General features: G+C 49.1%; 1 protein-coding gene, 1 long non-coding RNA gene and 1 pseudogene across 3 annotated transcripts in view; 1 reads left to right on the top strand and 2 right to left on the bottom strand.

Moving 5' to 3' along the window:
* The first annotated feature begins 260 nt into the window (after positions 1 to 260).
* Positions 261 to 2,392, top strand: LOC103550731 (uncharacterized). The gene is made up of 3 exons (XR_544869.2): positions 261 to 664; positions 1,188 to 1,242; positions 1,861 to 2,392. It is a non-coding gene; the product is annotated as an uncharacterized lncRNA (long non-coding RNA).
* A 7,060-nt stretch (positions 2,393 to 9,452) lies between these two features.
* LOC103550730 (large ribosomal subunit protein uL29 pseudogene) lies at positions 9,453 to 9,830 on the bottom strand (annotated as a pseudogene).
* Positions 9,831 to 18,322: 8,492 nt separating this feature from the next.
* The window catches only part of MCHR1 (melanin concentrating hormone receptor 1), a 31,301-nt gene continuing 23,003 nt past the window's right edge, over positions 18,323 to 26,620 (bottom strand). The window contains exons 3-5 of one of the 2 annotated variants that reach the window (XM_070600173.1): positions 23,425 to 23,489; positions 21,728 to 22,004; positions 18,323 to 20,464 (exon numbers count right to left, since the gene is read on the bottom strand). In XM_070600173.1, the coding sequence (XP_070456274.1) occupies positions 19,485 to 20,464; positions 21,728 to 22,001 (1,254 nt within the window). In that variant the 5' untranslated portion in view covers positions 22,002 to 22,004; positions 23,425 to 23,489 and the 3' untranslated portion in view covers positions 18,323 to 19,484. Of the gene's footprint in view, positions 20,465 to 21,727; positions 22,005 to 23,424; positions 25,214 to 26,620 lie in introns of those variants that run through there. The other variant, XM_070600174.1, reaches the window with a different exon arrangement.

Here is a 26,620-nt window from a genome sequence, read left to right as displayed (position 1 = left end):
TGAAGTGGGTATAAATAAACACATACAGACATAAATATATCCATCATACATAAATAAAATACCAACTTGAGTCGAGTACCCAGAGGCAGACTTGATCTCTCTTCACCCTCCCTACAGCGTGATCCACGGGCCTTCCCCTCCCTGAGCCTCTTGCAGGATCCGCTAGAGTCCCTCCTCAGCCTGGCCCCGCGGCCCAGGAGCCTGCTTCCCGGTTGCTCCAGGAGACATTGTAGTCCATCAAAATTCTCCCAGGCCCTCCTGCCCCAGACGAAGGCTGAGAAGAAAGTCGGGCTCCCACGCTCTGTAATATCTTCACCTGGAGCAGGGGCGGAGGGGAGGAGGGGAAGAGAAGCGTTGGCGGCTGCACCCTGCCCCGCATCAGCACCGCGGGCATCCGGTTGCTGCAGCCGCCCTCCCTCCCGCGCCGGCTCAGCTGCACGCCCCGGCACTTCCTCCCACACATCAGCGTTCTTTTGCCTCAGTGTGAGAAAGCAATTTGCATCCAGCCAGCAGGATTAAGACAGATGGAAGCAGCCTGCTTTCTCGTCTGAGAAACCCCTCTCATCTTGCGGAGGCTGCTGTGCGGAAGGCGGAGGGAGCGGTTTAACGTGGCCTCTGCGGGCTGAGTTTCAGATCTGTGGGTCAGCTGCCTTGGAGACGCCGAGTGAGTGACCTGCTGGGAGTGCTCAGCCTGGTGACCAAACACACGTGAACTCTTCCCGCGTGGCCTGTAGCCCCTGGCCTCTAGCCCCTGCAGCGGGCAGCTGTTTGAAGTCAGAGGGAGGATGGACCAGGGCTGTTGCCAATACCCGGGCTGGGCCTGGGGCACCAGAGCAGCGCTCCCAGAATGGGATTCAGGACGCAGAGACGCATCTGGAGTGCTGCTCTCTCCCAGGGCTTCTCCCTTGGGATGGAAAGCGCCGAGAGAGAGCAGAGAATTCAAAAGCCTGCGCCTTTTCCTGAGCTGAGTGCGATGTTTGCCATCCTCAGTGTCTTTATGTGCAAAATGGGTATTTAATAGCAACCGTGCTCAAAGAGTTGTTAGGAGGATTAGATAATAGAGGATTAGATAAGAGGATTAGATAATAATAGCCCTTATTACAGTCAGTCATCATTTTAAGTGCTTTACATGCAATAACTCATTTAATCCTTACAAACTCTTAGTTATTATTATCCCCGTTTTGCAGAGGAAGAAACTGAGGCTCAGAGAGCTTAAGTAATTTGCCCAACGTCACCTAGCAGGTGAGTAACAGAGCAACGATTTGAACCCAAGTAATCTGGCCCCAGAGTCTGTGCCCTTAAACTCTAGGGACCTAAGGCTTATCTGCAAAGATCTTGGGGGGCCGGGGGTGGGGGTGGGGGGGTGGCTGCCACTGGGAAGGAAGACACTCGTTCAAAGGTAGCACCTTGTTCTGGTGTCTGAGCCACTGGAGCCGGTTTCCAGGCTCCACCTGGGAGGTGAGCTCCAGGAAGGCTGATCCTCTGGCAGCCCCACCCTCCCCTCCCCCAGGGTGGGGGCCCTTCTCACGCTCCAGGTACCTACCTCCATCGACGCATTTAATACCGTGGGCTTAGGCTACATCTTCTGCTTACATCTCTGTCTCCCCTGCTTGTCTGCCAGTGACCGTTCTCTCCGATATCCCAGGACTTAACATAGTTCTTGACATCTAATGGTGCTTGATGTTTACTTAAAGATCGTTTCTTCTTTGTTTTGCACTAGAGCCGTGACCTCACCCTCCTCCTGGGGGCCTGGGCCAGAGATGTCACCTTGTAATCTGTTCTGTTTTGTCTGCTCGTGTCTCAAGCAGCCTGTTTTGAGGGCCCGTTAAAAATATCTTTATAATTGTTGTTGTTTTCCAGCACAAAAGCAAATCATGCTTCTAAAAAAAGAAATTGGAACCTTACAGCAACTTGGAAAATGGACGTCCTCCCTAACCTGCTATTCCAAGTGGGGTCCTGGCTTGGCATCACCTGGGAACGTGTCAGAAATGCAGAGTCTCAGGCCTTCCCGCCCTGCCTGGCTGAATTGGAATCTGCATTTCATAGGATCCCCCTGACTCACAGGCACCTGCAAGTGTGAAGAGCTGGTGCAACCCTCCTCCTCTCCCACCCCCGCGAAGACCACAAGTGTCCCCAGTTTTGTGTGCATTTGAGAGCCTTTTAAAAAGCACACTCTTCTAACCTCTCAGTAATTACCTGCAATTTTGCAGCCGCATCTAAAACCAAAATCCTCTTCAAAGCCATTCAGCAGGGAGCTAACAAAACATCATCATCTTGTCTGTCTGCTCCCACTCTGCCCCCCTCCAACCTGTCACCCCCCCAGTTGCCACAGAGATCTTTTAAAAAAAAAAAAAGATAAATAAATCAGCTCATGTCGCTCTCCTGCTTAGAATCCTGTGGTGGCTTTCCATTGCTCTGGGAACAGCCCGGCATCCTCGCCACCGCCTGTCTCCAGCGCCCTTCCTCCTGCTCCTCACTCCGGACACACTGATCTTCTCTCTGGGTCTTTGCCATCTCTGCTCCTGTGCCCGATGCCCTTTCTTCCTCTTTCCCTGGCTGGTTCCTTTTCATCCTTCAGGTCTCAACTTAAATGTCACCTCCTCAGAGGTGCGAGAGGAAATGCCCACCCTGGGACTAGCACACCCTTGCCTGCCAGTGCTCTCTGCCACAGCGGCTATGGTCAGGACTGTCTCCCCATAGATGTGTGAGTCCCATGGGAGCAGGGACCTCCTGCCTCACTCAGTCGCTCTCCTTTGTACGCAGTACTTGGCAAATGGCCTGCACACGGTAGGTTAATAATAAATATCTGTTGAATTTATGCCTGCTTTCTGGAGATCAGGCATAGTAATATCATCACCCTGTTTTTATAGGCTTGTTGAAATTATAAAAATAATAGATGCTAATTATATATTTTTAAAAACTCTTCAGGCAGGAATAAAATAAAAGGAACACCCTTTTTTCCTTGATTCCTTTCAACTGCAAAAGTAACCACTGATAGCATATTTTGTCTCCTTCCCAAATTGGATAACCTTTTAAAAACCACACAAATAAGATCATGCTATAATTACTAATTCTGTACTGCAACTTGCTTTTCTTTGTTTTCTTTGGTGAGGAAGATTGGCCCTTAGCTAACAAGTGTTGTCAATCTTCCTCTTTTTTTTGCTGAGGAAGGTTGGCCCTGAGCTAACATCTGGGCCAATCTTACGCTATTTTGTATGTGGGACTCCACCACAGCATGGCTTGTATATGACAGTGGCGCTAGGTCCACACCTGGGATCTGAACCTGTGAACCCAGAGCTGCCAAAGCAGAGTGTGTGAACTTAACCACTACACCACTGGGCTGGCCCCTGCAACTTGCTTTTCTTTAAAATTGTGGTAAAATTGACCATCTTAACCATTCTTTAGTGTAGAGTTAAGTAGTGTTAAGTATATTCACATTGTTGTGCAACGGATCTGCAGAACTTTTTCATCTTGCAAAACAAACTCTACACCTATTAAACAGCAACTCCCCATCTTCTCCTTCTATTTCCTGTTTCTATGAGTTTGAACAACTTGCTTTTTGGACTTGATGATACATCTTCCCAGACGGGCACGTCAGATCCAGCTCGTTATTCCTCCAGCCTCATCGTATTCCACAGTGGCTGCAGCTCATGTTTAACCAGCCTCCCGTCAGGGGACAGGGAAGTTGCTGCCAGTGTTTTGCTGTTACAGACCATGCTGTGATGCCAGGGTTAAACCCCCAGAGCTGGGAGGTCAGAGGGTATGCGCTTCCATTTTGCCAAATTGCTACTCAGAGAAGTCAGAGCAGTCAACCGCCCCACCCACAGGGGATGAGGGCTTGAAGGGAGGGGTCAGTGACTCTTCTGTCTGGTTTCCCGGAAAAGCCTGGAGGGTGACCTGGTGGCGGGACCGGGAATCAAGCTCCTAGATGTATACACAGGAGGAAATCTCATTCAAAAGCCACATAATGAGTGGACTTAGGAAGGAGCTCGTTGCCATGGCAACCTGAGTCCCCTGCTGCAAGGTTGCGGGGGGAGGTTTCTTCTGTCTTCTCTCTACCTGGCAGGAGCTCCTCTCTTCTCAACATCACTTGAGAAAGAAAGACAGAGTGTGGCATTCTTTTACTGAGGTCAGTGCGCAGTTTCTGACAGGGACCACCCTGTCACAGACAAGGTGTGATTCTCAGTCGTCCTCTCAAGGTGGAGAGCTGGCTGAGCCCCATTCCCGTGGTGGACAGAGGCACCTGGGTATCTCGCCTAAAACACTGATGTCATGGACCCCACCGACCTGCACTGTCTTTTCTCATACTCCCTAGAGGAGCTGGGTGGGCCAAGCTCCCAAGGAGATTGTTCTGTTCCCTTCACAAGAAGAGGTTTTCCAGATTTTTGTTTTTTCAGAATGCCGAAAGTCAAGGTCAGGGGAAGTGGCTTGAGCAGGCCTCTTAAAACAGTCCCTGGGGTCAGCCCAGTGGCAGAGCAGTTAAGTTTGTGCGCTTCACGTCAGTGGCCTGGGGTTTGCCGGTTCAGATCCCAGGCATGGACCTATGCACCGCGTATCAAGCCATACTGTGGCAGGCGTCCCACATATAAAATAGAGGAAGATGGGCATAGATGTTAGCTCAGGGCCTGTCTTCTTCAGCAAAAAGAGGAGGATTGACAGCAAATGTTAGCTCAGGGCTAATCTTCCTCAAAAAAAAAAAACACAAACAAACAGCAGTCCCTGGCTCTAAGTCACTTTCCTCTGCTTCCTTCAGGGCATTTAACCCAGAAAATGCCGATTGGAATAGAGCTGGGGGAGAGGCAGCAGCAGGCCGGGCAGAATTCAATTAAATTAATTTTACCTGTTCCTGCATTAGGCTGTATGCCAGGCACACAGTGTACACGCCCTCGTCCAATTCTTTTAACCGCTCAGTAAGGTGGGAATTTTTATCCCCACTGTTATAAGAATGAAATCTGAGGCTTCAAAGCTTCAGTGCAAGAATAGGACCCGGGCTTTGCCTGAGTCTCAAGGTCATGCTCCCCACTCCCCACCGGGAGATAATTTGGAGATGCTAAATTGGAGATGCGAACCAAGCTGGGGAGGGACGGTCCCTTCTCTTGGATGTATGAGACGGCAGCCAACTTTGTCTCCCTCTAAGCAAAGAGGTCTGTGAGGACTTGACCCACCAGTGTCACCTATCCCTTCACCTGACGTCCCCTCCTCCCTGACTCCCACGCCCCTCCTTTAATCGGACAGTGGGCTACAGTGGGGAAAACATGGAATGTGGAGGTTCATGTCCACACTAGCTGTGGATCCTGACTCTGTCTGAACCCCAGTCTCAAAACAGAAATACGTGAAAACGATGCCTCTGGGTTTTATTTGTTTGCTGTAAGAACACCTAGCACCCTGGGGCGGATTCAGTGAAGGGAGGGGAAGGATTCCCAGGACGTGACTTTGCTGTTAGACTCAACAGCCCAGGCCTGCAGCCTCTGGCTTGGGAGCCCTTTCCACTTTCTCGTACTTGGGCTTCCCTGTGAGGCACTTCCCCTGGCCTCCAGGGTATATGACAGTCTTGATTTGTACCTTGAATTTGATTGTTTTGCATCCTATCCCAGAGGCAAGCATCCCTGAGGCATTCCCAGGAGAATCTTGTCCCACTCACACACACATTCTGTCTCCACATTCCAGGCCCCCGAGGAACCCTTTTCCTCAAGTCCACCCCCTCCGGCAAGCCTCAGAAATTTGTTCTGGGCGCTCTGTGCTCCCCAGGCTTTGGAGCACTGCCTGGTGACAGTGGCCTGGGCAGCAGGAGCAGAGATTAATCCTCAAGGAAAATTGCAAAGACAAATGTTGCTTCTCTGGTTCCTGTTGATGAGGATTTTTAGGCTGCTTAATTTTAAAACTGCAGATGAGAAGCAGGCTCTGGGGAATGGAACTTGCCCTTGTTGGACACATTTACCTTTGTAAGGTAAATCTCTATCTGTAAAAGGTGCCTCCCTCTCTGTACCAGGAAGAAGAAGAGAGATGACCTTATCCCTAGAAACTCTTAATGTGGAAGGCCAGAACTTAAGTTGGTTACTGTCTGGCAACCTCATGTAACTGATTTAGGGTGGTGGCTTCTGGCCTTTACTTAATCCGATTTGATTCTTATCTAAAAGTCGTGGGCCCACTCAATGGCCAGACCCCACCTGCACTGATGCCATTTTAACTTTTTTCCATGTTCTTTCCTTTGTCTTGGTAAAGAGATGACTCACATACCCATGCCTTATAAAATTAGCCCTAACCCTCAACTCGGGGCAGCAGCAGGAGCTCTGACTGCCCATGGGCCCTGTCCCCACGCACCAGCTCTGCCTGCCCATGGGTCCTGTCCCCATGCTATCCTATTCTCTAAATAAAAGAGCACTACTGCCAGATCTTGAGAGTCTAAGAAATGTTTCTTTCGACTCCTCGGCTCACCGACCCTGCATCACTGTGACTGATCTGATAGGCCCCTGCCCCACCATGGGGAGGTGGGAAGGAACCCTAATTCGGCAATTCATGTGGCTGCAGCATCTTCTAGTCTAAATCATCTCTCTTGGATGACTCAGTCTCTGGAGGGTAAATGCTCAGTCCTTTGAATTTGCTCTCCTTCCCACTACCACGCTCCATGACGCTGGGGGCCAGGTCCGCTGAGGGGTGCCCCGTGGGCTTTCTGGGTTGCCTGCTGACATCCAGTGCCAGAATCATCCCTGAGCATGAGGGCCCCACAGACAGTGGTCTCTTTTTCCTGACCCAAGACTCTGAGGCCCTCCAAGTCTCCTTGTGGGATCCCAGAGAATTTCAGGATCTCCTGCAGCCGTGGGGAGCCACCACCTCAGTGTTGCACTTGCGCTCCTCTGACTTGGTGGACACAATGTCTAGCCCGCTATGGGCCTCCTCCTGAGGACCTGAATAGGAAAGAGGGCCAGGGCTCCCACACTTCAGCCTCCCCTCCACCCTCCTCACTCACCCCTCCCTCAACTCCCGGCTTTGGCCTGGAGGAGGAGATAAGACCATGTGTGGGAACCACCTGTGACCCTTGCCTCTGCCTTCCTTCACGGTTGTCCTGCGGCCACAGCCCTTGCGTCGTATCCTGATTTCCTTCCACTCCAGGTTCGTAAGAAGACTCGGTGATCTAGACCACCAGGCCTGGCTCTTGATATTTTTTTTTTTTTTTTGAGGAAGATTAGCCCTGAGCTAACATCTGCCAATCCTCCTCTTTTTGCTGAGGAAGACTGGCCCAGAGCTAACATCCATGCCCATCTTCCTCTACTCTATACGTGGGACGCCCACCACAGCATGGCTTTTGCCATGTCCGCACCCAGGATCCGAACCGGTGAACCCCGGGACCGCCGAGAAGCAGAATGTGTGTGCTTAACGGCTGCACCACCAGGCCGGCCCCCTGGCTCTTGATATGTTAGTGTGTTTAAGTTATTTAGGAAATTCTTTCTCTCTCGGCAAAGACTCACTTTCACGGCTGCTCCCCTGCTTCACATCCGGGAATATTTTTTTGGATATCCAGAGCTGAGCACCGACTTCCTCTTCCTCTTTGCATTCCTAATCCTCTCTGGCGCCAATGGATGCCTCTGGCAGAAGAGGGCCGTCACAGGAAAAGGGAGGACAGAAGAGGAAAGCATATTAATGTGTTCAACGGACGTTCTCCCAGTCCACTCGCTTGTGACTAGGCCTGTGTAAGGGTCCTTCCAGCCCTGAAATTCTGGGAATCTGTGAATTCCGCCCTTTCAATCTCGTCGAGGTAGGAGCTCCTTTTTCATTAGCAGTTTTTTTGTTTTTTAAAGGCCTTTCCTTTAAGCAACATTGCTTTATTCCTGCCATCACTCCTCTCCCCTCTGTGTTAAAGCTTCCTGGGAAAGATGTTCCTCCTGACGTGGGCTCCATGAGCCCAGGAGTTGAAAGAAAGATTTCTTGGACTCTCAAGTAGTAGTGCTCCCAAAGCAGTAGGGCTCTTTTCTTCAGAGAATAGCATGGAGTAGCATGGGGACAGGACCCGTGGGCAGTAAGAGCTGCAGCATGGGGACAGGACCCATGGGCAGTAAGAGCTGCAGCATGGGGACAGGACCTGTGGTCAGTAAAGAGCTGCAGCATGGGGACAGGGCCCGTGGGCAGTAAGAGCTGCAGCATGGGGACAGGACCTGTGGGCAGTAAAGAGCTGCAGCATGGGGACAGGGCCCGTGGGCAGGAAGAGATGCAATGTGTTGAGGGTTAGAGCTAAATTTATAAGGCATAGATATGTGAGTTATTTCTTTACAAGACAAAGGAAAGATCATGAAAAAAATCATTAAAATGGTAGCAGTGTAGGTGGGGTCTGGTTATTGGGTGGTCCTATAACTTTAGATGAGAATCAGATCGGATTAAGTCAGGATGTCCTATGCTTCCCGGAAGATGATATCGATCAGTATGTAGGGCAAGACACCTTAGACTTCTCTCCCTGGGGCAGCCTGGATCCTCATCATTTCCCATCTGCTCCTTTGCCTGTTCCATTTTCCACGCCACCCTCTCTAACTATTGAGACCCTGTTGGGATAGCTGTTGTTTTTGTCTGCGTATCATCCTTCTCTCTACTTGAGGTAATATAAATTCTCTTTTTCATTCAGGAACTAAAACACACACACACAGTGGGCTGCCAATGAAATGGCCCCGCTAGGATGAACGTGTGATCTATACTAACCAATAAGAGTGTCCCATTTCTCTGGTTCTCATGCTTGGTTGGGTGGGAAGGTATGTAACACACACAGGACTAATCAGAGGCTTTTTCGGGGTTTGAAACAGATGTTAGGGGGAAAAGTGGCAAGGATGTATGAGATGACAGGACAGAAGTCCTGGCTAATTCCTGCAGCTGCTGCCCATGAGGAGAATGTAAGTTCACACAGCTGCTTCTGGCCATCTTTGCTACCACATAGGAGGACATCTCTTGAGAAGGAAGCCGACGGAGAGGAAAACTGAGCCAAGCAATAGAGAGAGAGGGTGTGCGGAGGAGAGAAGGGAGCGTTTGTCCTGATGGCAGAGCTTGAGCCCTCGGAGCCAGTCATGACTTAAAGCCTTAGCTAGCCCTGAACTTTCCCACTTAATAGGCCAAAACATTCCCTTTTTTTGCTCAAATCAATTGTAGTTAGATTTCTGTCATTTCCAACCAAAAACGCTCTTACCAATTGTCTTCGCTCGGGCTACTATAACAAAATACCATAGACTTGGGTGGCTTGAACAATACAGATTTATTTCTCACAGTTCTGGAAGCTGGCAAGTCCAAGATCAAAGCGCTGGCTGATTCAGTTTCTGGTGGGAGCTCTTCCTGGCTTGCAGACGGCTGCCTTCTCACTGTGTCCTCACGCAGCCTTTTCTTGGTGTGTGCAGGTGGAGAGAGAGAGAAGCAAGCTCTTTGGTGTCTCTTTTTCCAGCCAGTTAGTTTGTGTTTTATTAAGTTCACAACGCTCAGGCCTTGACCATGTTTTCCTACAGTGGGTACAGCTGCTCCTTCAGCTGCTGCGTCTTGGTCTTCAGGTTCTCTTTGTACTTATTGAGCCAGCGGCATGTGGCACGTGTTTTCTTGGGCCGCAGATCCAGGGGCTTGCACCTCTTGCCCTTGTAGAATTTCCTGAGGTTCTCTTTCTGCATCTGTTTAATGACAGTGAGAACACGGGTGATGGATTTGCGAGCATCTCTACTCTTGGACAGCTTGGATACCACACCACCAGTCACTTTGGTGACATGCAGCTGGGACAGCTCCACCTTCAGTTCATCCAGCTGTTTCAGCAGCTCTTCCTTCTTGCTGTGAAGGCCTCGAGGCTTAGTCTTGGCCATGGCACCATGAGCTGCCGCCACTGCCACCTGCTCGGAGCAGGGTATCTCTTCTTATAAGGCCACTAATCTCATCATGAAGACTCTTGATTTCTTGATTCTTTATGGAAGAACCCAATAGGGCTGTCAGTGCAGCTTCCACAGAGCTCTGTGGAGCTGTGTGCTTCCGGTCAAGTCTAGAGGGAGATGAGAGAGGGTCTACCAGCAGCTCCGTACAAAGAAGAATAAAGACTCTCCTTCCAGAAGTCCTGGCTAATGACTTCTTACATCCCATTGGTTGCTCTCACATCCCTGAATGAACCACTGTGGCCAAGGAGATTGGATATGTTGACTGGTTAAAGCCAAATGGGGCCCATCCCTGGATCTCGGGGTGGGGTCCATACTTCCTAAACTGAAAGATTGGAGGTTCAGGATATTCTCAAGAGAGTTAACAGAACAGTTGCTTAAACAACAGGGATTGATTTTTCTTGCACAAGAAGAAGCCTGGAGGATGGTGTTGGTTCAGCAAGTCAGTGATAGCCTCGGGGACCCATGCTCTTTCTGTCTTCCTGCCCCACCAACCTTAGTGCACGGGTTTGCATTCTCATACTTGTCACCTCATGATCCCAAGATAGTGGCTGCAGCTCCAGAAAATGCATCTACATTCAAGGCCGAGAGAAAGGAAGAAGAGCCCAGATAGTACCAACCTCATGCGTTTCCTTTAATCAGGAAAGCAAAACTTTTTCCAGAAGTCCCCACAACTGACTTCCTTTTTAGGTCCTCTTGGCCAAAACTGGAGCCCATGTGTGCCCTTGGGTGCAAGGGAGGCTGGGAGAGCAGGAGACAAGGTGGTCCGATGGGCTTAGACTAATCACGACCCATCACCTGGGGGTTCTGTTAGCGAGGAAGAAGGGGGCATGGGTATTGGGGGGCGTCACAAATAATGTCAGACAGAGTTCCTTAAATACACGCAACTTTTCCCACCTCTACATATTTGCTCAGGTTTTTTCCACCTGCCTGAAACTTGCTCTTCTCTACCTTGCTTATCAAAGTTCTGTCCACCTTTCAAAATCCTTTTCAAATGCCCTGAATCCCCAGGGAGCTGTGAAGGCTTTTTTTGGCTTCTCATAGCACCTTCTACCTTTATTCCGGGACTTAATTCTGTCCTCTGGATGGCCCTGTGCATGAGGCAGTATTCCACTGCACACAGCTCTGTGGTTAGACGGGCCTTGATTCAGCCACTTTCCAGGTGTGCCTTTGATAGGTGACCGAAGCTCTGTAGGGCCTCAATTTCTTCATCTACAAAGTGGGAGCAATAACAGAACCTGTCTCATAGAGTTGTTGTAAGGATTGAATAGGACCATTTATGTCAAATATTTAGCCTAGTACCTGTCCCATAGCCGTCACTTGATAACTGTCAGCCATTATTATGACTGCTGCCCTGCTCTCCCCATCACCACCCTCAGTCTCTGCCTTCTAAAGCTTTGCATACTCTGTCACTTTTCTTAAAATAGAGATATAACTCACACACCATAAAATTCACCCTTTTAAAGTGTACAACTTAGTGGTTTTTAGTATATTCACAAATTTGTATAACCATCACCACTTTTTAATTCCAGAACGTTTTTGTCACCCCCAAAAGAAACCCTGTCCTTGTTAGCAGTCACTGTCCATCTTCCCCTCCCCCAACCCTTGGCAACCACAGATCTACTTTCTGTCTCTATGGATTTACCTATTCTGGACATTTCATATAAATGGAATTCTACAATATGTGGTCTTTGGGCTTGGCTTCTTTCATTTAGTATAATGTTTCTAAGGTTGATCCACGAAATGGCATGTGTCAGTACTTCCCTCTTTTTCACGGCTTAATAATATTCCATCATATGGATTTACCACATTTTGTTTACCGATTAACTAGTTGATGGACATTTGGATTGTTTCCACCTTTCGGTATTACGAAGAATGCTGCTGTGAACATTTGTGCACAAATATTTGTGTGGACATATGTTTTCAATTCTCTTGAGTATATTCCTGGACTGGAATTTCTGGGCTTTATGGTAACTCTTTGTTTAACCCTTTGAAGAACTGCCACACTTTTCTATAGCAGCTGCACTATTTTACATTCCCACGAGCAGTGTTTGAGGGTTCCAATCTCTTTGCATCCTCACCAACACTTGTTATTGTCTGTCTTACTCTGCCACTTTTAGCCCAGTGACTCACATCGTAGGTGCTCAGTTTGTTGAACTGAAGCTCTCTGGGGCTCTCACCCCCGCTGACGTCCTGTGAGGCACGAGAGGCATAGTTTATCCACTGGTGGCATTAACTGTGACACTGTGGATTTGGGGAGGACTGCTATTTACAGCTTCACTCGGTGCTTGCTGGTGTCAGGCCCAGAGTTGGACCCTGTAGTCTGTGTCTTCGTGGAACCGAGAGTCTATGGAGGCACAGATAAGTCAACAGAGTATGGAATCACAATCTAGCGAGTACACTCCTGGAGGGCAGCCCAGGGCGTGGTGGAGAGACGATGGCAATTCCCCGATCTGGGAGGGAGGAGGCTGCTCAAGGAGCGCTTCCTGGAAGAGGCACTGCCCGACCTTTGTCTTAAAGACTAAGTAGGAGTTACTCAGATCAAAAAAGGGGGAGAGTGTTCCTAGGCAAGGAGAGCAGCTCAAGGCAAGTGTGGCCATGGGACACACCTGCACTATGCCCTGGAGGTAGGAGGGGAATAAAGTGGAGATTCAATGGTGAGGTGAGAATAGAGAGCTCTGAGTGTGAAACGTCTAGGTTCCACTCAGGAGAAACAGAACAGAGGGGAGGTCTGCCTCAGCCTCCTCATCTGTAAAATGGGGATAATGGTGATATTAGCTCCCTCGTAGGGGTCTTGTATGGGTCTACCGAGCTTGGACGAAAAGTCCGTACAGCATGTGAAACAGTGCCTGGCACCTGCTCAGTAGGTGTGGGCCGGGCCTGGTGCTGTCTGCTGGGAACTCGGTGAGAAGTTCTCTGCATGCTCCTCTCCGGCTCCGAGAGAAGTGAATGGGCAGGGGTGGGGGGCAGGAGGGTGTTCACAGTAGAGACATAATGCTTCCATTGCAACCGTAAGGGTGGAGGCCGACTGTGGAGGGACAGTGGGCAGTTCCCAGAAAAGGAAGGGGGACTTGGCGGACAAAACAACGTGTCCACTTCTGGGAAGAAGTGATCAAGCTACCAGTCAAGCATTATGTGTTGAATTCCTACTGTGTGCAAGGCAACGTGTAAAAATTGCCTCAAGGTTACAATCGAGTTGGAGAGACAAGGCAATAATTCAAGAAAGGAGCCATCCAAGTCACACGATAGAGCAAGAGTGATCATCTAATAAGTGGCATAGCTGGGAAGATTTATAGGAGCCCCTCCTACAGGAGGCCAAAGTGGGTTTGGAAGGTTTCCCCGAGAAGCAGGGAAACGAGCTGGCGGAGAGGGGTGGGCAGGATTCAAGCAGGCGCAGGGGAGGAGAGGTCAAATAAGGTGGAGGAAACCACAGGGCAGCGGCAGGGCTTTAAGTCACTTACAGTCAACCAGAGAAGGAAGAGGTTCCAGAGCACCCCACGGAGGTTAATGGAGGACAGCACAGGAAAAGGTGGTATAATTAATAACTAACATTTGTTAAGTGCTAGGCAGAGTGTTAAGTGCTTTCTGTGTTTAGCAGAAAGAAAAATCACGCTTTTAAAATTATGCTGCAAAATAGTACTTATTAATCTAGATAAGGATCACAAGTATAAATGCTTCCAGGAGCCACACAGAATAAATAAATGAGTGACTCAGGGCAAGTGTTAGATAATAGGGAGTGGTAAGGATTGTGGCAAACTAAGGAGTATTTCTCTTCCCCTAAAAGGGGCAGTCACTCCTCAGCCCCAGCCAGATGAAGTCCCCAGTGACCACTATGATCTTAAATCCAACAGGCCTTTCCATACCTCATCAACCTGACCTCCTAGGCATCTTTGGTCCACTCTTCCTTAAACCACTCTCTTTTTCTTGCTTGTATGATGCCATACTTTCTCAGTTTTCCTTCTCCCTCCCTGGGCATTCCTTTGCTGGCTTGGCTATTCCTCCTCTGTTCAACTTCTGCATGGTGGAATTTCCCAGGACTCAGGCCCAAGCCTCTTCTCATCTGACTCTGCCCTCCCTCTCTCCTTAGACCATCTCACCTATCTGTAGGCCAATGATGCCCAAATTTATATTTCTAGCCTGGCTTTTCTGAAATCAATGGGATACCTTTGCATCTCACACATAAACAAACCCCATACTGATCTTTCGATCTCCCCTCATAAATCTGCATCCCTTTCAGGTTCCCCATGTCAATAAGTGGAGCCTCCATCCTCCCAGTTATACATGCCATCAACTCTTTCTCCTTCGTCCTCCACATTTGGCTCATCGCAGGCCCTGTGACTTCTGCTTTACAAATGCATCTCACATATGTCTACCTCCCTCACCTCCACTGCTACCACCCTCTTCCAGGCCATAACCACTGCTTGTCCAAACAACTGCTGTACACTGTCCTTTGCTTTCGTTCTCTTCCCCCTTCTAATCCATTCTCTATATGGATTCCAGAGTGATGACTTTAAAATACAAATATAATCATATCAATTGCATGTTTAAAAGCTTTTGATGGTTTCTCCTGGGTTTGGTATAAAATCCAAAATCGTCAGTGTGGTTCACAATGCCCTACATGAGCTGGGCTCGGGGCTATGAAATCAAATGTCTGTAGGGTCCAGGTGAATGACTTAAATAAATGAAACTAGGTGAGTCAGGGATTAATAGGGAGGAGTGTAGACTGTGGCAAACTGGCGTGCATGCCTGTTGAAGGGTGTAGTCTCTCGAATCCAGCAGATTGTTGGCATGTGGGAAGGTAGGTTCTGGAGCCAGATCTTCTGATATTTCAAGAGAAGCTGGTCATCCAGATTTTTAAGTAAATCTATGAATTTAAAAGTTGGCAACTGATTCACAAACATTTTTATCTACGCAAAATAAAAACAAAAACCAAAAAAATCACACCTGTGGGTCAGATGCAGCTCCCCAAGCAGCCAGATGTCGACTTCTGCTCCAAGGATCACGGACAGAAAACTTCTCTTAGAAAAATTGCTAACACTTTAGTTTGAGAAGCATTTAATGGGGTTGGGGGTGGGGTTTGCAAAGATAAAGTGTTTCTTCTTCCCCTTTCCTCAGGAAAGACTGAGACACAGAGAAACGCATTGCTCTGTGTAATAGATTAAAAGGTGTCCTCCTTGGAATGAACGGTTTTGCGTTTTGCACTGGATTGTGGATTTTCTCCAGGCTGTCCAGAGGAGAGGAGATTTGGAGGCCCTAAAGCAAGGAGAAAAGAGGAGATGGGGAAAGGGCCGAGGTCCAGTGTCCATGGCTCAGAAACCAGGCAGCAGGCCAAGCCTGCAGGGAGACGGCAAAGGGCCTCGCCGTGACCTGGCACCGCACACAGACAGCAGGAATCCTGCGGCCTGCTGGCCAGCTCAGTCCTTTCCGATTCTGGGCTCTCCCCTCCTCTCCTTCCCTGCTTTGACAATCCCTGAGCCCCACTAACATAGGCTTGAGCCAGCCCTGGCTGCCTCGGGGTGAAGCCACCTGCAGAGAGCTGGAGCATCTTGGAGAGGTGGTGATGAGCCAGGCAGAGATGATCCGAGCCAGAGGGGGCAGGTGACACACAGGACCTGCCACAACCACTTACAGAGATGTTGAGAAGGCACTGACCTGCCCACAGCAGCCCCCGCAATGGACACTTAAGTTGGTAGACGTGGATATTTCAGGTTAAGGTGACCCTGGAACCCTCAGGTTGCATATGTGACATCTCATGTAATCGTCCCAACAGCCCCGTGACGTAGGTGTTATTCTCCTCATTTTACAGATGGGGAAACAGGCCCAAGAGAGGAGGTCACTTGCCGAGGCCACCGGGTTCCTAAGGGCTAGAACCAGAAAGTCCAGGAATGTACCAGCTCTGCCCTCGCAGGAGGCGAAGAGGGGACAGTACTTCTGAAGATGGAGGGATCTGAAGGAAGGCCACTGGAGATGGAAATGGCTGAGGGATGAAAACTTGATTTGCTTTGGCCAGTTTCTGCATCAGTGGTGGGCCTTCTCCAGAGCCCCCCGGACAGTTCTGTTCACATCAGGCTGCACTAGAAGACGCTGCCGGGCCCCCCAGTCCCGACTCCGCAATGTTGGTTGTGGATGACGCGTTTATTTTAGAAACAGGGCTTGAGCATTTGTGCTGGGGGCCCTGTGAGAGAGGCTGAGAAATCAGGAGTGAATAAGACACAGTCCGTGCCGCGCGGTCCTGGATGGGTGAATGAGGGCTTGTACAGCGCCCTGGGAACCCAGAGAGGAAGCCATCGATCCTCCCCGGGAGGCCCGGGTCCTCCAAGATGAGAACACGTCTGAGGCGAGCCTTGGGGGGTCTATTAGTTTCCTGCGTCTGCCGTACATAACAAAGTACCACAGACTGAGTGGCTCAAAACAACAGGAATGTGTGTCTTACAGTTCCGGGGGCTGGAAGTCTGAAATAAAGGGGTTGGCAGGCAGGACCGTGCTCTCTCTGAAGACGCTGGGGAAGGCTCTGTTGCATGACGCTCTCCCAGCTTCTGGTGGCCTCAAGCATTCCTTGGCTTGTAGATGCATCAGTCCACTCCTCCGTCTTCTTGTGGCATTCTCCGTGTCGTCACATCGTCTTCCCTGAGTGCGTGTCTGTCTCGGTGTCCAAATTCCCTCTTTTTATAAGATCAACAGTCGTATTGAATTAGGACCCACTCTGAGGGCCTCATCTGGACTTGGTTAAATCTGTAAGACCCTATTTCTAAAGAAGGTCACATTCTGGGGTAGTGGGAGTTAGGACTTCAACATATCTTTCAGGGGATTCAATTCAACCCATAACACAGATCAAGCAAGAATTCCACCTGGGAGAGGAGAAGGGGCTCTTCAGCAAGGGATGCACACACAAAGGCAGGGACATGTGAGGTCCAGGGTGTGGTCACTGAGGGGATGAGGCTGGGGCCAGTTTGAGAATACAGATGTGATCTGAGGGGAGACACTATGGAAGGTGAACTTTGAGTCAAGCACACCTGGGTTTTGATACTGACATTGTCAAGCTCTATAACCTTGGGCAAGTCATTTAACTTCTCGAAGTCACAATTGACCCATCTGTAAAATGGGCATAAAGGGCTATCTACCACAAAATGTTTTTGGGAGGATTAAATGAGTTAATAAATAAATATAGTACTTAGCATAGTGTTTGGCACAAGAATGGCTGCAAAAAAATATGTTGCTCTTTTTTTCTTTCTTTCTTATTCTTTTCTTTTGTGGTGAGGAAGATTGGCCCTAAGCCAGCATCTGTGCCAATCTTCCTCCATTTTGTATATGGGACACCGCCACCACATGGCTTGACAAGTCGTGTAGGTCTGCGCCCTACAGGATCCAGGCAGGCACACCCAGGCCACCAAAGCAGAGCATGCGAACTTAACCACTATGCCATGGGGCTGTCCCCTCTTTTTTTGTCCTTTTAACAAACAATGTTGCCCTTCTGTGTAGTGTGAAATCACCACTATTCACCACTAATGGAGGAGATAGCTTTGCAGATAATTAAGTGAGCGGCTTCTCCATCCCATCTCTGACCATCTGGAACATTCTTCCCTCGGTTGTCCTCTGAGAGTTGGACCTGAGGCTGGGGCACTCAGAGTAGGTTGCCCATCACTGTTTAAACAGAAATCCCACCTCAAAGGTGAGTCGCCTCACCTCGCCCGTCACCATGACCACCGCCCCCCCCCCCCCCCCCCCAGGAAATGCTGCTAATGGTGATGATAAAAAGAGCTCTCCAGGACCCAAAGAAGCTGCCCAGAAGTTTGTTAAACAGGCTACTTGCTGCAGCTCCATAGTGAAAAACAACCTGCAGGAAGAGGCTGTGCTGATGCACCTGCTTTAAGGATGCATCTGGATAAGTCAGGAGCTCTGCACTTTGCTCCCACTAACTCATCAACGTCTGCTGAGTGGTTCATGCAGGACTCCTGGCTCCCGGCCCCTCTCGGTGAAGAAGCTGAGAAGCAGCAGCCTTGGCTGCCGCCCAGCGGCCCCATCTGTAATCTTCCTGCTCATCGTGGCTCACACCAGATCTTTGCAGCAGCAAGCTGCAGGCTCAGGCTGCCAGGAGAAGGCAGCCCTGCGACTGGTGACTTAGTGGCAGGGAGGTGGCGGGTGGGACTTGGGGCCTGAGGGGCCAGCACTGGTGACAACCAAGCACTTTGGAACAGAAGACAGGAAACTGAGTCCTGAGAACAAGCCCAGCAGCAGAATTGCAATTTAATGAATTCATAGTAATTCCATTTGTGTCACTGAATCCTCCCCGTGGGTTTAGACAAGCAGAGCCCCTGCTTCTTGCTTCCTAAAAGGCAGCCTGAACCAAGGTCGAGATTCTACAGACAGGGGAACCCTCCTTCCTTTTCTGCCACCCACCCCCACCCCTAAGCCCGAGCAATTATACAGGAGCATCCAGAGAGATGTGGGTGGAGATTGTCCTTTATTGGTTTTTATTTTGGAGAGTAAGGGCTAGAGCCAAAAGATGATGCCAACACAGCAGGCATCAGAATGACCCCTGCACATGCAGGACCCTGGTGGCTGCTCACTCTGGATCTGGTGATTGACAAATGTGACCCAGGAAAACAATGTCCCCTCAGCTGCAAAAGCTCCCTGGCCCCTCCCCATTTTTCTTAATTTCAAGACCCCCCCACCCACACCCACCTCAGGTAGCCTTGTCGTTCTCAGTAAGCAGATCTAGCAAAGGGGGCTTTTACTCCTGTGGCCTCAGCCCCACCCCCACCCCCCAAAATGAACATGCATCCCCTGGAGATAAAGGGAAATCAACACAGGATGCTGGAACACGGAAAGATGGCATTCTTCATTTTTCATGATCCTCCAGCTTGGGTGAAAGGCTGCCCTCCCTCAAACCAATGGGACACGGGAAAGAGCTGAGGCCATACCACCTTTCCCGTCTCCCCAGGGCCCTGTGTCGTATGGCCCCCCCACCCACACCCTGGCCCAGCCTGATTTCAAATAAACTCAGCCAGAAGCCTTCCATCTCTTCTCTTGGGAAAAAGACATTTGGAGGCCCAGCCCCATGGCCAAGTGGTTAAAGTTCCACGCTCTGCTTCAGCGGCCTGGGTTCTCAGGTTCAGATCCAGGTGTGGACCTGCTCCACTCATCAGCCAAGCTGTGGAGGCATCCCACATACAAAAAATACAGGAAGATTGGCACAGATATTAGCTCAGAGCGAATCTTCCTCAAGCAAAAAAAGAGGAGGATTGGCAACAGATGTTAGCTCAGGGCCAATCTTCCTCACCAAAAGAAAAAAGACATTTGGGAGCTAGCAGATGTAGGGCTCCACTGAACATTTAAACCAAAATTTTCTTCTTGCACAGTTTCTTTCAACCCAAAGGTCTCATCCTGCTCTCCCCAGGGGATTTTTGATGTGTGAAGCCTCCACACCTGGCTCTGAGCCTCCCCCAGCAATTGGTGGGCCCTGTGGAATGTTTCTAGTTGCATAAACCCCTCATCACCCAGACTCCCTGCATTCTCCCAGAGGAGTCTTGGGTTTTTCTCAGCATCTCTCCCCACGGTCTGCTGTGGTGTCCTGAGCTGGAGGTACCCAGGCTGGCAGGGGGAGTGTCAGGTGCCCTTGCTTTCTGTCCTCTCCTCATCAGCTGTCTGGGCGTTGCTGACGGCTCGAAGCTGCCCCTGGGCTGCGGGCTTCACCGACAGGACAAGGCGCTTGCGGAAGGTCTCACAGAGCACGATGTACACAAAGGGGTTGAGGCAGCTGTTGGCATAGCCCAAGCTGATGGCCGCGTTGTACAGGTAGACGAAGGTGAGCGTCGGGCGACTGATGGACAACTGGGTCAGCTGTAGCACATAGTAGGGCGCCCAGCACACAAAGAAGACCAGGCAGATGGCAATGGCCGTGCGGGTCACCCTCTTTGTCCGCAGCCGGATGCTGCGTTGAGAGGCAGGGGCCACTGAGGATGTCATGCGCTGCAGGATCCTCACATATGCGGCCGTGATGACCACGAAGGGCAGGGCAAAAGCCAGGAAAAACTGGTACAGGGTGAACCAGTAGAGGTCAGTGTCCGGGTTGGGCAGGCGGATACCGCAGCCCACTGTGCCCCCTGGGAAGGGGATAAGCCTGGCATAGAGCCACACGGGCGTGATGCTGATGAAGGAGAGTGCCCACAGGAGGCAGATCACCAGGGTGGCCACAGAGGGCTTCCGGAACTTGGTGGAGGAGATGGGGTGGACGGTGGCCAGGTAGCGGTCAATGGCCATGGCAGTCAGGATGTAGGTGCTGGTGAACTGACTGTTGGCATCCATGGCCGTGATGAGGGTGCACATGGTCTCTCCAAAGTGCCAGACGCCATTGCCCATGAGCTGGTGGATCATGAAGGGCATGCCCAGGAGAAAGAGGAGATCGACCACCGAGAGGTTGATGATGAAGATGTCAGGGACGTTGCTGCACCAGCGCAGCTTGGACTTCTTCACCACCGCGAAGATGACCGTGGAGTTCCCAACAATACCCAGGAGGCAGATGGTGCCGAAGACGGAAGGCATGATGATGTTGATGTAGGAGATACTCCCTGTGCGAGCAGGTGGCCCTGGGGACAGAGGAGCAAGCGTCAACTGTCTGACATGGACTCTGCTCTCTAAGGGCTGACATCCTACTGGCAGGCTCAGCCTCCAGTCATGCCCTTGCTCACCTCTTCACCCTCCCTCATTTCAGCTCAGGGCCCACCATTCATCTGGAACCCTCTTCTGCCATTCTCCCTCCCCACACTGCTGCTAATCCTGTCCCCTTGCCCTCCTCCACCAGTCCCTGGTTAATCGGACCAAATTCCCCTGCATCACCTGTTAGTTGAAGAACTCAGTCCTTTGCCTCTTGCATTTTCTCAGAAGGCACAGAGTCAAGAACCACATTCTCTGCTGTCTGCAGAGAATTATGGTGTGAGCCCCTGGGCTTTACCGGGAAACCTCACCAAAATAGCCAGAAGGACATGAAAGTGTCTGTGCGTGTGTGCGTGCGCGCGTGCACATCTATGTGGTTTCTCTTTTCCTATTTGCAGCCCTGATCATTTCATTTTAGAAATCGCTGGTTGGAAGCTGTGCACTGATTCCTGGGCATCTCTGTGGGCGCCTGCCTTGTGGAGGCTTTTGCCCATGGGCCCCAGAGCCCCCCATCCTGGGTTCCTTGGTCAGTATCTCTGAGCCTGGGCTTTCCCCAGGAGTGAGCAGACTGAAGCTGTGTGTTGCAGCCCAGCCGCCTGAGAATTTCCTTCTCACAAACCTTTCTTCTTTTTCCTTCCTTCCCTTCTCCTTCAAAGATAGAATTCCAGGGCATCTTAGCTCTGGAAATGTCAGGAAGCTTCATTCACCAGGAAAGTTAATCCCCTCAGGGCTCTCTGAGTTACCCCTTCCGGCGGCCTTTTCCAGGGGGCAGTGAGGATGTTTCAGACCCCATTACGCGAGTTGGAGTAAAAAGCCAAGGGGATCCGTGAGTGAGCAAGCCTCCAGCTGTCTCCCCACACTCTATCCTCCAGCTTCTCTTGCTTGCTTTTCCAGCCTGGCATTTTTTCTGCAAAGCATTTTTAAAACTCATCCACAAGCTTTCCCCTGTCTCCCAGGCAGCTGGCCACCATCTCTTGCCAATTCTGAACGTGCCTTTGCCTTCTCGTCTGCTCCCGTCCCTTCTGCCCCTGCCTGCCCCGCCCCCTTCTCCCCTTCCCCTCCGGGCAAAGCAGACTGCAGATCTCTTCCCTAAGAACTGCAATAAAGTTTCCCAAGCAGTTTGGCTCAGAGGTGAAGCCTTCCCATTTCCCACCCCCATCGCAGAGGAGGGAGCACTCCCCTCCAACACCACTCACCGGCCGAGGTGAGGTTCTCCGGGCCGTCCGAGGTGTTGCTGGCATTGGGGCTGGTGGGCAGCAGCGAGGCTTCCAGGTCCATCCTGCCGGCGCCGGTCGCCCGTTCCCAGGGCCACCCACGCAGGCTGCGGCAGCCTCCAGCGCCCGCCCGCCTTGTCCCAGAGCCTGAGCCCCGCAGTCCGAAAGGGGGTCTTCCTCGGCAGCCGGGCAGCTTCTGCTGCCTCCAAGCCCCACTGCGCTCCCTACTCCCTTCTTCCCCGGCTCCTACTGACATCACCTAGACACATTAACATTCGGAGGCAGATGCACATTAACCTCTTCAGTCCCGGATGCAGCTCCCACTTTTGACTGCCTGCAGAGCCCGGGGCCCTGAGGAAGCCTGGAGGGCCGGCTCAGGCACTCATCAGAGAGGGGCTTCCTCCCCCTGCCACTGGGGGCTGTGTCTTCTGTGCTCACAGGGAGAGCTGCTGGCTTCATGGCAGGCTCCAGGTCTCTGCAAAGGTGGATGGGCTGCCTCCCTTTGGAGGAGAGAACCAGCCTGGCCCGGCCCCTAGCCCCAGGTACTGGTGGCTGGGCCATGTGGCAGGGGCCGGGGTGACTGTTCACAGAGCTTGGGAATGGAAGCCTTGGACCACAGCATGCCTGCCCTCTAGGCGACCCTCAGCCCCTTCCCAGTGCCCCCATGGATTCCAACCATCCCGCTGGCTAGACTGCCAGTGTGCATCAGAGGAGTTCTTGGCTGGTGAGCTGTGCCTGACCAGCACTCAGAGGTGACTCAGGTCACTTCGTGCTGGTGATGGCCAGGATCTCAGGGACCAGAAGGGGACAAACTCCCTTTTCCATGGGATCAGCATAGAGCAGGCTTATAGAGGTTTTATTTTTCTAAATGCTCTGAAGTCTTTGAGGTGTTACCTGGGACTCCTTGAGACAAATATCAGAGCATAGGCCCCCAAAGATGGTCAACCAGGAAGCAGCCTCAGAGGGCAAAGCATCGGGTGAATTCTCAGCAGAGGTATGCTGCTGCCAGCCTCCAGTGCCCTTCACAACTGTGGGGGATCAGAATTGCCCACCCCCAAATATGTCTCTTTGGCATAAGGATTATTTTGGGCTGGTTACTTTTAAAAACTGCACACGCGGGAAAAGCTCTGAAAACCAAGTAGAAGTAGAAGTTACCCTTGTAAGAGACATGTACATTTGTAAGGGAAATCTCCATCTGTAAAGGTGTCTCCCTCTCTGTACCAGGAAGAAGGGGGATGACCTTATCTCCGGAAACTCTTATCAATGCGGAAGGCAAGGACTCGGGTCTGCATAACAACCCTACTCTTGTTTACTGGGCTTTTCTGGGAATCTCCCATACCTGACTCTCCCCACCCCCAACATCTTACTTTGTCTTTAGCTGAAGATAATATTTCAGCTGCAGCTCAGCCATTTTGTTGAGTTACTCAGTTTTCCTGGGTCTCTCCCATGTTACATGTTATAAAGCTTTGTTTGATTTTTTCCTGTTATTCTGTCTCATGTCAATTTAATTCATAGACCAGCCAGAAGGACCTAGAATGGGTAGAGGATCTTCCTCCCCAACAGTTTGGCAATGAGGGTAGGATAAAACTTCACTGGCTGCATGCTGCTTGCTCCTAGACTCCAGCAGCTGAGAGATCCTGGACCCCTGACAAGAGCTGGCAGTAGCTAAGAGTTCTTACCACGTCAGTCTCGCAGATCTCTGCCTGCAGGGTCCATTGGAAGCAAGAGTGGTGAGCTTTGTTTCCTTTTCAAAAATATAGGAGAAAATATTGGTGAAGCCAGCTTCTTGGACTCAGTGACTCTAGGATTTGGTTGAGTACTCATTGGTTAATTGATCCGTTTCCTCCCTGAGATAGTCGCTATTTTTTCTTGTCTCTGCCTTTTTTGTCATTTGTCATAAGACACAGGCATTTCTATAATCCTGTTGTCTGGGAATATGGGCATGAGGTGAAAGCTGTTGCTAAGGGCATCTTGGAAGCCAAAAAGGCCACAAATTTGGTGGGTGCAGGTTGAGCAGTTAAGAGCCATTAGGGTGCTCACCACCTCAAGGGGTCTCCAGTGAAAGAATGAGTTGGTCACAGGATGGGGTGGATGACACAGTTCCCCCCCCCCCCCCCAACTTCAAGAATGTCCATGCAATGACTAGGTACTCTGTAAAGCACACACAATCCCCAAACCCGCAGCACCTCCCTCCTAGGTATTATTCTGGCTCCAAGAGACCCAAGGCTTAGCTAAAACTCTTAATGTGCATATAAGATGAGGTTTTTTCTTTCATCTTGTTCTATGTCTTGGGAGCTTGGCTTTGTGATCTTTCTGGTCTCTGCCATCCAGAGGATGTACAAAGTGGCATGCATCTCAGCAGCCAGTCAAGTAGACTGGGGTTCTGGGACACATTCTCTTTGTCTGACTGTGTTAGCTCTCAGGGCAATTTGTCATAAGGGGTCCCAAATGCTTTCATTAGAGACCTTTGTCATCTCAACCTTCATTGCTTTTTCACCCTCCATGTGCAATGAAGGTCTTTGCTTTTCTTAGACTATTTTTGGGAGTGAACTTTCTGGATCTCTTTTGGGGACGCCTCTTGCATCCATGGTTAAACTTATTGATATGAGTTACTTTAAGATCCTACTCATCACTGTGGCCAGATGATGGATCATTTAAATTGGGAAAACTTTTACATTGGGGAAAAAAATTTATGAGAGCTCTCATCATAATTGTTTTGTTGGTACCTAGGAAAAGGCCAAATTGAAAAAGGAAATACAAAAAGAAAAAAACCCAAAAAAAAACCCTAATAGCTAGGCTTAAGTCCCTGACTAGGGCTTCAAGTGAATTGAGAAAATGTAAATGTATAAGTGTTGATAAGATTATAAAGGTTGGAATGTTTGAGCTAATTTTAGATAGAGAGGTTATATCAACATTGTCTGAGTATGTTTTTAAATGTCTGTCTGGGAATACTTCCCCTGTCCAAAATTATAAGACCAGGACCTATTTATAAAGTCCTAATGAAAGCTATGATGGAATTGAGATGAAATTTTGTAGAAAAATTAATGTATTTATGAGCTTTTATGTGACATGATTGCATCTCTTTTTGCCTTATTGTATTATAGATCGTATTGTGGGGATAGACATCGTGTCTCACTGGGGAAAGGAACGTTTCCCCTGCCTGATTGTAAGCCAGCATATAAATCCTCCCTCAGACAGTGTTAATTAAACTTACTAAAGGGAAGTGAGTGGGGTTACCTGAGCCCACACAGTATGAGATAAAAACTAGAGGCTAATATCAGGTGCTAATAAAAAAGGATAATAAAAGGACTTCCCCCATAAATGGGTCTAAGGTTTAACTGTACACTTAGAAAGAGGGCCTTTGTTAAATGCTTTGTGCACACTTCTTAAGGTGTGATACACTGTCCTGAAGTTTTAGAACATAAAAAAATTTTTTTAGCCACAACTAGAAAGACCCACAACTAGGATATACAACTATGTACCGGGGGGCTTTGGGGAGAAAAAGGAAAAAAATAAAGATATTTATTTTCTCCTCAAAGCCCCCTGGTACATAGTTGTATATTCTTCATTGTGGGTCCTTCTAGTTGTGGCATGTGGGACGCCGCCTCAGCACAGCTTGATGAGCAATACCATGTCCTCTCCCAAGATCCAAATTGGTGAAATCCTGGGCCACTGAAGTGGAGCATGAGACCTTAACCACTCGGCCACGGGGCTGGCCCCTAGAACATAAAAATTTTTTGATTAATCTCTTAAGTTAAAGATTTCCCTGATATAAAGAGATTAGAAACGGATAAGACAAATATGCCCCAGAAACTCCATCTTGAAGAAAACTTGACTGCTTTCTCTGTGTCTTTATGATGGAGATTTTCTGCTCCCATCTTCTCTAGGAGCTAAGAGTCATTCTTTGAAATGCAAATGTTTCTCGGAAACTAGTGAGTTTTATATTATACCTGATTCATAACAAAAATTTAACAGAAGCTATAAGGTCTCTGTCTGTGTCTGCTTGTGTGTTTATGTGTGTCCATATGTATGTCATATATGTGTAATATTTTACATCCAGATGGTATGACCAAAATTAAGAGCTCTGTTTAATTGGCCTAAATTAAGCACTTAACATAAATTATTTCTAAATGTAATAGAATCCAATCCAAATGTCTTTCAAGCTAACATGATATGAAATAACCTTTGGTAGATAAAAGCTTGTTTAAATTTGTTGGTTTGATTAAAATAGGCATGTCCTGAGAGTTATCAGCATTGGATACAATGCAGACATGCAGGCTGGGTTTACTAGTAAAATAAGCTCATGCTATCCCTGTTACAAATTTGTCAGCAAAATAGCTATGAATGATAGCTAATTATGTCTCATGAAGTTTTCGTGGGTAATCTAAACATAATTGTTGGAAACAAATAATTTAGGTGTAAATGAGATAAGAGTTTAAATTTTTAGCAATATTTATATTTTATGATGTGTATTTAATAACTTCCAAATCTCTTTGGTAGCTTGAAACTTTGAAGTTTTGCTCAATTAAATGATGAAACATTCATTGAATATCTACCTTATTTCTAAATAAGGTAAGATATTAGATGTTAATTACTAAATGTAAGTTTATCTACTTTTGGCTTCCTATTACAGAAAAACTAAAAGGTGTTTTAGGTCTATTGGTGAACATGTCTTGTGTTTTATTAAAAGATTGTACTATGAAGTGACATGTTTATAGAAATTATGAAAAGTGTTTATAAATTTTCCAAGCTACAGACAATTCATAATTGCTTACTTAGTTTTCGCTAAAAATTAAGATCTCTAAAGGTTAAAATTAAGGTTTCTAAGGGTTAAAAATTCTAGCACAACCAGAAGGACCTACAACTAGAATATAC

The sequence above is a fragment of the Equus przewalskii genome, chromosome 29, assembly GCF_037783145.1.
Source record: "Equus przewalskii isolate Varuska chromosome 29, EquPr2, whole genome shotgun sequence".
Taxonomy (NCBI): domain Eukaryota; kingdom Metazoa; phylum Chordata; class Mammalia; order Perissodactyla; family Equidae; genus Equus; species Equus przewalskii.
The sequence above is the reverse complement of the archived record's forward strand: the minus strand, read 5'-3'. Positions and strand labels throughout refer to the sequence as shown.